General features: G+C 39.6%; 1 protein-coding gene across 3 annotated transcripts in view; it reads right to left on the reverse strand.

Annotated features, from left to right (window-relative positions):
- COL12A1 (collagen type XII alpha 1 chain) overlaps positions 1–12,529 on the reverse strand; it is a 168,693-nt gene that overhangs the window by 33,716 nt on the left and 122,448 nt on the right. For all 3 annotated transcript variants that reach the window (XM_069974643.1, XM_069974646.1, XM_069974644.1), the window contains 5 exons: positions 12,318–12,482; positions 10,570–10,608; positions 10,347–10,485; positions 7,680–7,822; positions 6,858–6,967 (listed from right to left, as the gene is read on the reverse strand). In XM_069974643.1, coding sequence (XP_069830744.1) covers positions 6,858–6,967; positions 7,680–7,822; positions 10,347–10,485; positions 10,570–10,608; positions 12,318–12,482 — 596 coding nt within the window. The remainder of the gene's footprint in view (positions 1–6,857; positions 6,968–7,679; positions 7,823–10,346; positions 10,486–10,569; positions 10,609–12,317; positions 12,483–12,529) is intronic.

The following is a 12,529-nucleotide window of genomic DNA, read 5'->3' on the forward strand; positions in this document are numbered from 1 at the left end:
GGTTTGACAGGTTAGCTGAACTTTAATGTAAAGTTTGGATTTGTGCAGGACTGAACCTTAACAAACCGCATTAAAACAGTTAAATAACTGCAAGTTTTAAACTGTTTTAAGCAGTTTCTAAAGGCCGCTCCTTATACATACAAGTGCTCCCTCCTTCTTCTCCATTCCCGTCCCGACGTCTTCTACAGTTAAGGCCCACTCAGCCAATCACAGGCTGAAAGAGATGGGAGAGCACCATGGCCTGTGATTGGCTAAGCGGGCTGTCACCCCTGAGACAAGAGTGACCACTAGGCCAATCACAGGCCGCGGTGCTGCACCATCTTAGCCTGTGATTGGCTGAGTGGGCCTTCACCATAGAAGACAACGGGACAGGACCACAGAGATACCAGGAGACACCAGGGGACTGCGGGCAGGTGATAATATCTCTTTTTTTTTTTTACATGAGCGCTGCCATCTTGCGAAACCCCTCCGAACTTTGCAGAAAGTTCAGTTTGGTAACTAACCAAATTTTTGCAAAGTTCAAAATGAATCTGGGTTCGGCAGGTTCGGTTCGCTCATCTCTAGTGAACATAGCCATACACGGGTTCATGTTGACTTTCACCACTGATGCTTCCATTGTGCCATCTCTGTAATGTATGAAAGTCTTAGCGGTGAGAGCGTGTCCACTGTATTTTAGTGTATATTAGTGGAGAGAGAAATATTTTCTATTACACAATGCAAAAATACTAATGACAACTTTAGACCGAATACACCGCAAACACCAGACCATAAAGTATTCCAAAAACATCTAGTTCCTGCCACTGTGTTCCCCTATGCGTAGACCACAAACTCTATAAAAAAAACAACTGGGAGAACACTATACCCCAAAAAAGGAGGAAAGGAAAATTGCATGGCTCAATCAACTGCTTGACTACCGCTACCAGAAGGTAAATGTAAATGAGATCCATGGTTTCCTGAGAACATGAGCAATAAAGCCTGCTTGCTTTTCAAAGAGACTCACATTTCAGTCTCAAGGATATAAAGCCAAACATTTCCCAGCAGTAAGTGACATCCCAAGTTCAGCAGCTAAAAAGCAGCAAGCCATAAAATCCACTGGTCTACGCCAGGGTGTTCCTTCAAGGCCAAGTTTCGGCTCATTATCTTTCACTGGAAGACTAACAATCGATATGAAAACAATTAGAGGGGCGCTTACTATATCATAACGTCATCCATTTTAATTTAGGAAACCAAAAAGCAGAGCTGTACAATACAAAACGAGAGAAAAGTCGAAGAAAAGCATATGTCATCATCTGACTAATTTCATTTTCCAAGAAGTTAAAGGGGCTTTTTTTTGTTGCACTGGTGCTATAGAAATCCAAACTCCTAAGGATCTAAGATACTGTCCTCAACATAACATGAGTCAGTTTATCTGCTAACATTTCAACAACCTTTTTATGCCTGATACGAGGTTAAAGGAGTTGAAGGCCAGCTGCTTTTAAAATCTGGCAGCTGGCAGGGGCAGGGGGGAATTTGAGAAGAAGTAGGAACTTACCTCTCCCCGTGCCCGCGGTGAGTAGCAGAACCAGCCCCGACACCCCTGCCGGAAGGCATTTTCCCCCAGAATTGTAATGACGCCATGACTCGTGGGAAAATGCCTGTCTTGGCTGATGGACTGGTCGCTCAGCCAATCAGTTACTGAAGCAGTGTCCTGCCCCAGTCACTGATTGGCTGAGCAGCCAGTCCATAAGCCGGGTCGTGATGTGTCAGCGCCGGAGATCCCGAAGCCTGGTGGGGGTCCCAAGGCCGGTCCTGCCACTCACCATGGGCACGTGAGAGGTAAGCTCGTACGCCTGCTTAAATTTCTCACTGCCCCTGCTGCCTGACGGAATTTAAAAATGGCAGGACTTCTCCTTTAAAGGAGTATTCTCATTTCAATATATTTTGTAGGGCTCGCCAAGTTAAGTACTTTTGAAAATACATTCATATAGCAAACTTTTCTTCTGATATGCTGCTATTTCTCATTGTTGACAGCGTGATAGGCGATAAATAGATAGATAGATAGATAGATAGATAGATAGATAGATAGATATAAAAGTATCTCAGCAGCACAAAGTTCTGGTGAAGCGGGTGCCTGTTGCAGTTCTAACCACGAACTCTTTAAGTATTGAAGTAAATTCAACGGCACTCCAGTGGATAGTGAAAGCAAAATTAGTGATTTATTCCAGTGTGCAAATCAAATACAGCACAGCAATCTCAGAGGCAACGTTTCTGAGGCCACAGAAACGTTGCCTCTGAGATTGCTGTGCTGTATTTGATTTGCACACTGGAATAAATCACTAATTTTGCTTTCACTATCCACTGGAGTGCCGTTGAATTTACTTCAATAGATAGATAGATAGATAGATAGGAGATAGATAGATAGGAGATAGATAGATAGATAGATAGATAGATAGATAGATAGATAGGAGATAGATAGATAGATAGATAGATAGGAGATAGATAGATAATAGATAGATAGATAGATAGATAGATAGATAGATAGATAGATTCAAAAAAGCCACAGCACTCAGAAAATAGATGAGGTGGGTACTCGCTTCCAAATCTATAGATCAGCCAGATCTACATAGATTGATAGATAGATAGATAGATAGATAGATAGATAGATACATAGAAGATAGATAGATAGATAGATAAATAGATAGATAGGAAATGAATATCTAGCAGCTCATCATAGATAGATAGATCTAATAGATAGATAGATAGATAGATAGATAGATAGATAGATAGATAGATAGATACATAGATAGATAGATAGATAGATAATAGATAGAAGATAGATAGATAGATAGATAGATAGATAGGAGATAGATAGATAGATAGATAGATAGATAGATAGATAGATAGGAGATAGATAGATAATAGATAGATAGATAGATAGATAGATAGATAGATAGATAGATTCAAAAAAGCCACAGCACTCAGAAAATAGATGAGGTGGGTACTCGCTTCCAAATCTATAGATCAGCCAGATCTACATAGATTGATAGATAGATAGATAGATAGATAGATAGATAGATAGATAGATACATAGAAGATAGATAGATAGATAGATAAATAGATAGATAGGAAATGAATATCTAGCAGCTCATCATAGATAGATAGATCTAATAGATAGATAGATAGATAGATAGATAGATAGATAGATAGATAGATAGATACATAGATAGATAGATAGATAGATAATAGATAGAAGATAGATAGATAGATAGATAGATAGATAGATAGATAGGAGATAGATAGATAGATAGATAGATAGATAGATAGATAGGAGATAGATAGATAATAGATAGATAGATAGATAGATAGATAGATAGATAGATAGATAGATTCAAAAAAGCCACAGCACTCAGAAAATAGATGAGGTGGGTACTCGCTTCCAAATCTATAGATCAGCCAGATCTACATAGATTGATAGATAGATAGATAGATACATAGAAGATAGATAGATAGATAGATAGATAGATAGATAGATACATAGAAGATAGATAGATAGATAGATAGATAGATAGATAGATAGATAGATAGATAGATAGGAAATGAATATCTAGCAGCTCATCATAGATAGATAGATCTAATAGATAGATAGATAGATAGATAGATAGATAGATAGATAGATAGATAATAGATAGAAGATAGATAGATAGATAGATAGATAGAAGATAGATAGGAGATAGATAGATAGATAGATAGATAGATAGAAGATAGATAGTATGAGATAGATACATAATAAATAGATAGATAGAATAGAGAAAATGCTTGAAATGACTCTGGAGTGAGTTGAAACGTTGTTTTTTTTGTACCTGCACTTTTTGATGGAATAAATCACCTTTGCAATCTCTTTTGGTGTGCTGCGGATTTTGCTACGTAGATAGATAGATAGATAGATAGATAGATAGATAGAATCTAGGAGAAGGTTGCTCTAGCGTGTTTTGGGATATCATTTTCACCCGAGGATCCTGCTGGGCCCTGACACACAAACTCTATTCTCACTTCCCTCTAACTGACATCTAATAAAATGGTCATAAAAAGTGAGAATCATATATTTTATTTCGGAATGATTTTCCCTGACTTTTAAGACATCTTTAGGCCACAGTGATTTACAGTCTGGAAGGAAGAGACACTATTAAACGGTAAGGTGTCCTGCATATTTCACTGAGCGCACATTCTGTACTGCCATATAATACAAATCATTTCAGTCCAAATCTATCCGCGTAGCTGTGGATCTTGCCACTTTGTCCATCAAATTTCTTATTCCAAAACCACAGAAATCAGGCAACTAAATGCATTGCGTTCTAAAACGTTCCTTAAAACCCCGAGGATGGGGAATGTACGTAGACCGCATCAAACAGCTTTTGCTCAGAAAATCTATGTACTTACAATAGAGTCAATGGAGATTTTACACATTTGACGTCAGTAATTGAGCTGCTTTAACTCAATCTCTGTACAGACAGATTAAACATCACAAAAGATTAAGACCTTAGTAAAATCTACAGCCAAGCTACTGCATGTCAGAGATGAAGGCCAGACCACCACCGCCTCATCACTACTACAGCTGCTCTACTTACTGGGTGTTTTCAGTCGGCCCCAGAAGGCTCATTAAAATTATGAATAAGAAATAAAATATGTAAGACTATCAATAATCAGTGCCAGAAAGTGAAGTATACAGAGTTTTGTCAAGACTCCTGTCAAACATCAACAAGAACGGGGCTGAAGAAAGAACAAGTGAAAAATATTGTTAATCTTTAGGCCATGTTCACACATTGTATGAACATCGGTCTTGTTTGACCGGCCGGGTCAAACAATGGGAGATGTCTGAGATGTTCACCCATAGTATTGGCCGGATGAGCATACTTAATTTGGAATACGGGAACATTCGGGTGTGTCCGCACTCCAATTAGCCATAGTCCACAATGTAAAGTACAGCCGGGAGCCGTACTTTACATTGTGTGCACAGGCTGTTGTGCGGCCACTGTTCACTGAATAGCGCAAAATAGACCTGTCAATTATTTTGGCGGCCGCAGGAAACACAGCAAGTATACAGCGAGTTCTACGGCCATTGTTAAATACACTCTAATTTAATTGCACACTGTCAATAAACAGCGGCCCTTGTTGCAACCTGCAATAACAGACGTTGTTTAATGCCAAAATACAGTGTGTGAACATGGCCTTAATGTAATAAGAGACTATATATGTCTTTTTACTTGAACTTTCCCTATAAAGACCTCCAAGAGGCCCTATGTTTGTCCGTCTGGCTTGTCTCTGTCCCCTTTTGTATATTGTAGTTTTTCACCCATTTTTGCAAAAAATGGATGAAAAAAATAGATGGAAAAAATTGGATGCATTTGTGTGCATCCTACACAAAAATGTAGTTGGCTACGCTTTTGTGTATGCTAAAGAAAACGGATGCGTTTTGATCCCTTTTTTTAATAATGGAAGTTAATGGAAAAACGGATCAAGGCGTATGCACACAAATGCATCTGTTTTCTATCAGTTTTTTCTATCAATTTTATTGCAAAAATAGATGATAAAAGAACAATTGCAAAAATGTGGTGTGAACCCAGCCTTACTATACACAGTCTGCTATAAGGGGCCCTATACACTGCTGTACTTACGAGGCTTTCAAAACTCTAGTATTAACAATCAACCCGCCCCTTTCCTCCTCATGTTGGATTCCCCATAGTCCATGAACACTTGATACTTGATAGCCTTAAATAAATACCCGTAGTTATATAATGTTTCTGCCTTATGTGCTAAACAAATGAAACTCTAGATAGTAAGAGCCTCTGGGACAGGGAGTTATACATTGGGCATTACAGGATTTAGACTTCCTACTGGTGTCTACTGGGGATAGTGGCATCAGCCAAGCCTTGGAAAGAATTATGTTTGGCTTATTGCCTCTAAGTAATGGAGTTCTCTAAAACTTTAAAACTCTATACCTGGGAGTCAAATCTGCGTAAAGAAGTGGCCACCATCCTTCCTGCAAGCTAGCTCTGCTTTCCCTTTAGAATTAAACCAAGCACAGCACTTTAATGGGCACAGTCCACAGTATAGTCAAGCTAATGAGCTTCTGCCCCTTCACTGTGCTGATGAGACCCCTTACCAATCAAACATTTATAGCCTATTGTGTGCAAGTCCAGGACCCCTTTAATATTGTCTTTTCTCAAGTTAAAGCAAGTAATAAAAAGCAAGTATTAAAAAGTCATATTAAAATACTACAATATATCAATAGCCAAATACCAGAGGGGCCATTGCACTGTGCAACCTTGTTATCTAACTAATAGAACAGCCTTAATAAATCTGATATTAAGCAGCTGTTGGCCCATGGAGCACAAGCACATTGTTCAACATGTTACTTTTGGTAACTAGCCAGTTAAGGGGTCAGCTTAAGTTAGCCACTTTAAATATAAGAATGACTGGCAGTTCCAGAGCTAAACTGCAGAGAATCCTGGGAAAGTAAAGCTGAATCCAACCTTACTTGGATAATTTAAAGGAGAAGTCGGGCGATTTATAAAATCCTGCAGCCGGCAGGGGGGAAATTTATTGCAAGTACTAACTTACCTCTCCCCGTGTCCGCGGTAAGTGGCAGGACTGGCCCGGGGACCAGCTTAGTAATATGCCCCTAGTATATTGGTCTTAGGGTTGGTACAAATCTAAAACTACCCATATATAACATATTCCACAGCATGCCCAAACAAAGTCTATTGATTTTAGAGAACCAAACATATATTTTTTTAAATTGCTACAATTAGTTGATTTTAAAGCAATTCCAATATATTACAGGTTTTAGTAAAAATTAATAAAAAAATAAAATGATCTACCTTGTGAAAGCTTCCATAAAAGAGCTTCTTTATTTCATCACCATCAAACGTTACTGTCTGAGTATCTCCTGCAGCTCCCTTGTTAAAGAAGGAGAGTGTTTTTTTGGATCCTACAGACACAATGAAATAATTTTAAGTAATGCCAAAGTGTAACAAACTGTTTTAGGTTATGTTCACACAGCATATTTTTTTATGAAAAGAATGGCCGTTGTTTGCAATTTAAACAATGGTTGTACTTTTCATCGATGTTTGCTACGGCTGTTGAAATAATGAGCACGTCAATTATTTCTGGTCGTTGTCAATAGACTTCAATGCAACGGACATTGATCTGAGTGCCAAATAATGACTGTTGTTTATATATAGCCTAAATAAAGATTCCTGAAACAAGGTTATACCCAGACTTTTAGACAGGGAGTGTTAAAAATTTAGTGTATGTGAATAATCCTGCATTACTGGTGTATTCTATCATGATTCACGTATATCTCATTGAAGGACTACTGTCACATTGATTTTGATCCACGAAAACAAATTATTCTCATATTCTAATATTCTAGTAAAAGTCAACTGAGTAATAAAAAGTTAATGCATTCATACAAAAAAAGATACTTTAGAAGCTAGTTATCAACTCATCTTTCAGCAGTCATAAAAGAAAAGTCCTGATGTCAGACATGTACGGATAAGTCGGAACATTCTGTTTTACGAGTCAACGTAAATTAGGTGTTAAAATTACTGAAGCCATTTATGTCATCCCTTATTAACATCTCTGTTTTGTAAAAGTACACAGTGAAAATATGAAAAACACAAAAGAAGATAGATACTCACCATCAAGAGTCACTCCCGTAATAGGTTTGTAACCCTTGTCTGTAACCTGCCATATTGAAAACGGCTCATTGGGGGTTTCAGGAAGCACACGGAACAATAGGATGATAGTGTAGGCTGGTGGTAGTCCATCAGGATGTAGTTCTCTATATACAAAATTAAAGTGATTAACTTAAACTTGAGTTTTTTTTGTTAGGGTGGGGTTAGACAACACTTAGTGAATATATACAGTGAGTTATTTTTATTGTTAACGGACTGATAAAGCACATCAAAGGGAAACTAGAAGAAACATCTAACCTGCTATGTCCCTTTATTGCATGGGCACTAGGATGAAAGTAATTTTTTTACCTTGATCCTCAGCGTCATTTTTGTGGAACTTTGTAGTTTATTAGATATATATAAGGTGGTGGTGGTTTGAACCACTGGGGGAAAGACTAACACCCTCAGTGCACTGATCCTCCCCAGTGGGTCCACCTCTCCTAATGAATATTCATCTGGTGATGTCACCAATATTCATTAGGAGAGTGGACTGGGCGGGGTGGATCAGTGCACTGAGGGTGGTAGTCCTCCCCCCAGTGCACCAAACCATCTAATTTACATTTGTCAAACTACAAAGTTCCGAAAATGATGCTAAGGATCAGGGTAAGAAAATTACCATCATCCTCAGCAAGGTGTGCACAATAGGGACATAACAGGAGGGTAGATTCTTCTAATCTGCTTCCTCCATCTCCCTATGTGAGAAGGGGTTGGCTGTTTGATACAGTTGAGACAAAACCTTCACTTTCAGGAACACCAGTATCAAGTTTCATTTTACATTTGCAAACCACAGGACTGTTTGTGCTGTTGAAAACTCCTTTAAGAACAATCAGCAATAATACATGCAAGCTTACTTAATACAGGCTGGTTCAAGAGTGTCTGGACCAGGGTTTCAACCGACAATAAGCCTGTGATGCATGAAACATTACTAGCTTACTGTTCAGTAGGCGGAGCAGGAGTTTTTTGTCAGATTTTGGCAGGAGTCCCCTGTTTCTGTTATAGAGTTTGTGTACGGCATCACAGAAATTATTATGTGAGTTACCAGTGTGCATGTATCTCTAGTGTCATACACAGTTCTATACAAACTGTGCAGAGCAGAAAGAAGGTTGCAGCCCGAGCTCTGAAATTCTGCCCCAAAGTAATAGCATTGGCATTGGATAAATCTGCAAGTATGCAGATAAAGTGGATGCCCAATAATTGGTCTTCCTATAGAAGACCAATTCCTTTACAATTAGATACTAGTCAGTTATTATGATTATTTTTGATGGTACAAATGTTTTTCAAATTGATTATTTTACTAAGGTACAATAACTTCTTTGGCCCAGATTTATCACAGCCTTTTTTTGAGTGAATACACTCAATTTGTGCCTATTCTTCAGACATAGTGGTATTTACCAATGAGTATTCATCAGTCAAATATTTACTCTGTAATTTATTCCCTGCAATTATTTTAGTATCTGTCTTTTCATAGTATTCCATGAAAAACTCACCGTATAAAATTCTTCTTTATTGGAAAATCTTCATTAAAAGGACAAACACAGTGTGTAGCAGTCGGTGGGGACGCCGCTCAGCAGCTGATAGTGTGACAGCCACAGGCTGTTACACTATCAGTTGCTGAGCGGCATCCATGCCGACTGCTACACAATCTGTCCTTTTAATGAATGTTTTTCAATGAAGAAGAATTTTATATGGTGAGTGCCTCCACTTGCTCTTTTTTCATGGAATGTTATTTATGTAGCCGTAGCTGCATCTCCGTGGAAGAGCACCCCGGTCTATGCCGCATTAACTAGCCCAGGATCACCTTTGTATGCAGTTAATTTGTGCCGGCCGCTGTATCTTTTTTGAGACTTGTCTCTTCATAGTATCTGCAAAAATATTAAAGGGGATGTCCGGTGGTTTTTTTTGTTTGTTTGTTTTTTATTCAGCAGGGGCAGAGGGGAATTTGATTACAAGTAAAAACTTACCTCTCCCCCTGCCGGTGGTGAGCAGTGGGACTGGCCTCAGGACATCCGCCAGAAGGTTGTGATGATGTCTCAGGAGAAAAGGCCTTTCCTGGCTGAGCTGGCCGCTCAGCTAATCAGTGACTGGAGTGATGTCCCACCCCAGTCACTGACTGGCTGAGTGGCCACTCCATGAGCCGTGTCATGACATGTGTAACGCCGTCATCCCAGAGCCTGGTGGCGGTCTCGAGGCCGGTCCTGCCACTCACCGCGGACACGACGAAAGGTAAGTTTGTACTTGTAATCAAATTCCCCCACTGTCGGCCTTCTCCTTTAACTTGGGTCAGTGTACCATGTGTATAATCTGTGCAAAAATGTAAAATCAAATTGCATCTGCTGGCTACGTCTGCTCAGGATCAGGTGAATACATTTCACTTATGTGTTAGATGAAAAATGCCATTCGTAAGTTTATCAAGCCATGTGTCATTTTTTTTTTTATAAATTCACCAACAAAAAGAGAAAAAACAAATGGCTAAAACTAGTTAGAAAAATTGCAGTTATCAACTAAACAATAAATTTCCCCCAACGTGTTTTGAGTTATGTTAGCATGATGCACTTTTCTTTCGTTTTCCATTCTATAGAGGCCTCCTCTACATTTTTGACCAGAAAATGCCTAACAATATGGTTTACTTACGAGGTAGGTATAGTGAGGAAGGCGTCTTTCTGAAGATTGTATGCAGGAAAGCTGTTGAGAGAACCAGGTTGCATGGAGACACCTTGGACAGACGCAAAAGTCTTTTCTGTAAGGTTATATGCCTCTAGCATCCTGAAGCCTTAAAAAAAAACAAAGGTTGGAAAACAGTGCACATAGTATAATAAAGAAAATAAAAGAGCAGAATATAAGGAGGATCTCTTACCAGGGGATGTGTAGCCATCAAGATACATAAGCGGGCAAGCTGAAAGAATAAGCAGATGCAAGATGACTTCATCCCGTATCTATAACTTCTGCCCTCCCAACATGAGTGATATTACCATGACTCTAGCAAAGCTACATCATCCTAAATATAAAGCTACTTTTGTTCCTACTCCTGAAGCTTGGCATTCACTACGTGATGTATTTCTTGGCGCTACATTTACTGGTAACACTCTAGAAAGTGTAAATAGGGTTCGTATCATTGTAAATGGAAGCAAAGGAACACAAAATGTTCTTGTTGTTGACATTAATTTCCTGATGTGTCATGTATTATAAACTTGGAATCCGGTCTGATAAAAGTTTTTCTGGCATGTCTGACATTCCTAGAAATAAGAGAAGCTCAACTTTCTATTGGGCGCCTGTTTCACTAAATTTCTTTGGCATGCGCTTAGAAGAGAGGTCGGCATGACCCCATCCATTTGTAATTGAATTACTGAGTCAATACTTGTTGATGGCTTCTCTCTGATCTCTTAATCTTCAGGCTAATTTAAAGAGATTGCAATATTATTTGCAATTTCGTACGAATAAACATCCAAACTGGCGTCATGAAATGATTCAATATCTTGAAAACAATAATTCGAAAACAGTTGAAGCTATAGACACTTAAAAATCAATTTATGTTCTAAACTTTGTAGAAGCCTTTTAAAAGAAGTTATCACCCTTATGGCAATGATCAAGGTGTTTTTTTTTTTATTAAGGTGGAATTCCAACCTCTGTTCCCCCTGCCGATTTCCGTATTGAAGGCCCGGTTTCTGTAATGAATAGAACTGCGGGTACGGCACGTGCCCCGCGGCTCTATTCATTCTTATGGAGCCGATGGAAAGAGCCAAGTACAGCGCTCTCATGGCGTGCTCAGCTCTTTCCATCGGTCGACAGGAATGAATAGAGCCACGGGTCACACCATAACCCGGCTCTATTTATAACAAAGCCAGTGGGCCAGATACGGAGATCAGCAGGTCGGACCCCCCCCCCCCCCCCCGCCCCGATCTCCTACTTTTCCTCTATCCGGTGGATACAGGAAAAGTACATTTTTCCTGGAATACCCCTTTAATAATTTGACATACTATGCAATGGAAAATATAGATGCTTAGTCACAACTGCATAGTTAGCGGTCATAGTCTATGGGGGGATTTATAAGACCGGCGTACAAGTATGCCGTCCCCTTTTCCCCGGCAGGATACACAAAGAGGCGCACGCCTCTTAGTGAACCTGGCCAGACGGGTGCCCGAATCTGCGTCCGGTGTACGAAATCTACACCTGCTTCCAGCAGGTGTCCATTTTGATCATGATACGCCTGCGAGCAGGTGTAAACCCTGATAAATGAGGCCACGCCTCCTCCCTGCATTATCACGCCCCCATAAGCTCCGCCAGCCCGCCCATCGGACGAGCGGGGTGAACGGGAGGCGTACGCCAGGGAGAAGGAGCGTATCTGCACCTTCTCCCTGGCATATGCCTCTGGTGTAGACTTTTTAAATCTCCCCCTTTGTTTCCACTATGGGATTTTATCAGAAAATGGCAGCCATCTAAAAATAATAACAGCCACAAATAATGATCGTTATGATTATTTGTGTCCATCTTTATCAATGGACAGCCGCCTTTTCCCGATATTTGCCGGCCTGTTGCCGTTGTGGAAACATAGCCATATAATAAATAGCTACCTTATAACAACTGTATCAGAGTATCAAGACTTACTTGAAGTTGCTGTTTCACACACAAAGGTGATCAGATTATCTTCAATTTTCGCAAAAGCATCGAAATCATCCACAATGAAGACATGGCGTTCGCTTGGTTTACTGCCTATATTTGTAAGTTCGGTATAATCTACATCAGCCACTCCAATCACAAAGACGCTAAAGCCTGAAAAATCAAGTCAAGAAACAAGTCAAGAAAAAATCCACAGCTAC

Source organism: Dendropsophus ebraccatus, chromosome 6, assembly GCF_027789765.1.
Source record: "Dendropsophus ebraccatus isolate aDenEbr1 chromosome 6, aDenEbr1.pat, whole genome shotgun sequence".
NCBI classification, from domain to species: domain Eukaryota; kingdom Metazoa; phylum Chordata; class Amphibia; order Anura; family Hylidae; genus Dendropsophus; species Dendropsophus ebraccatus.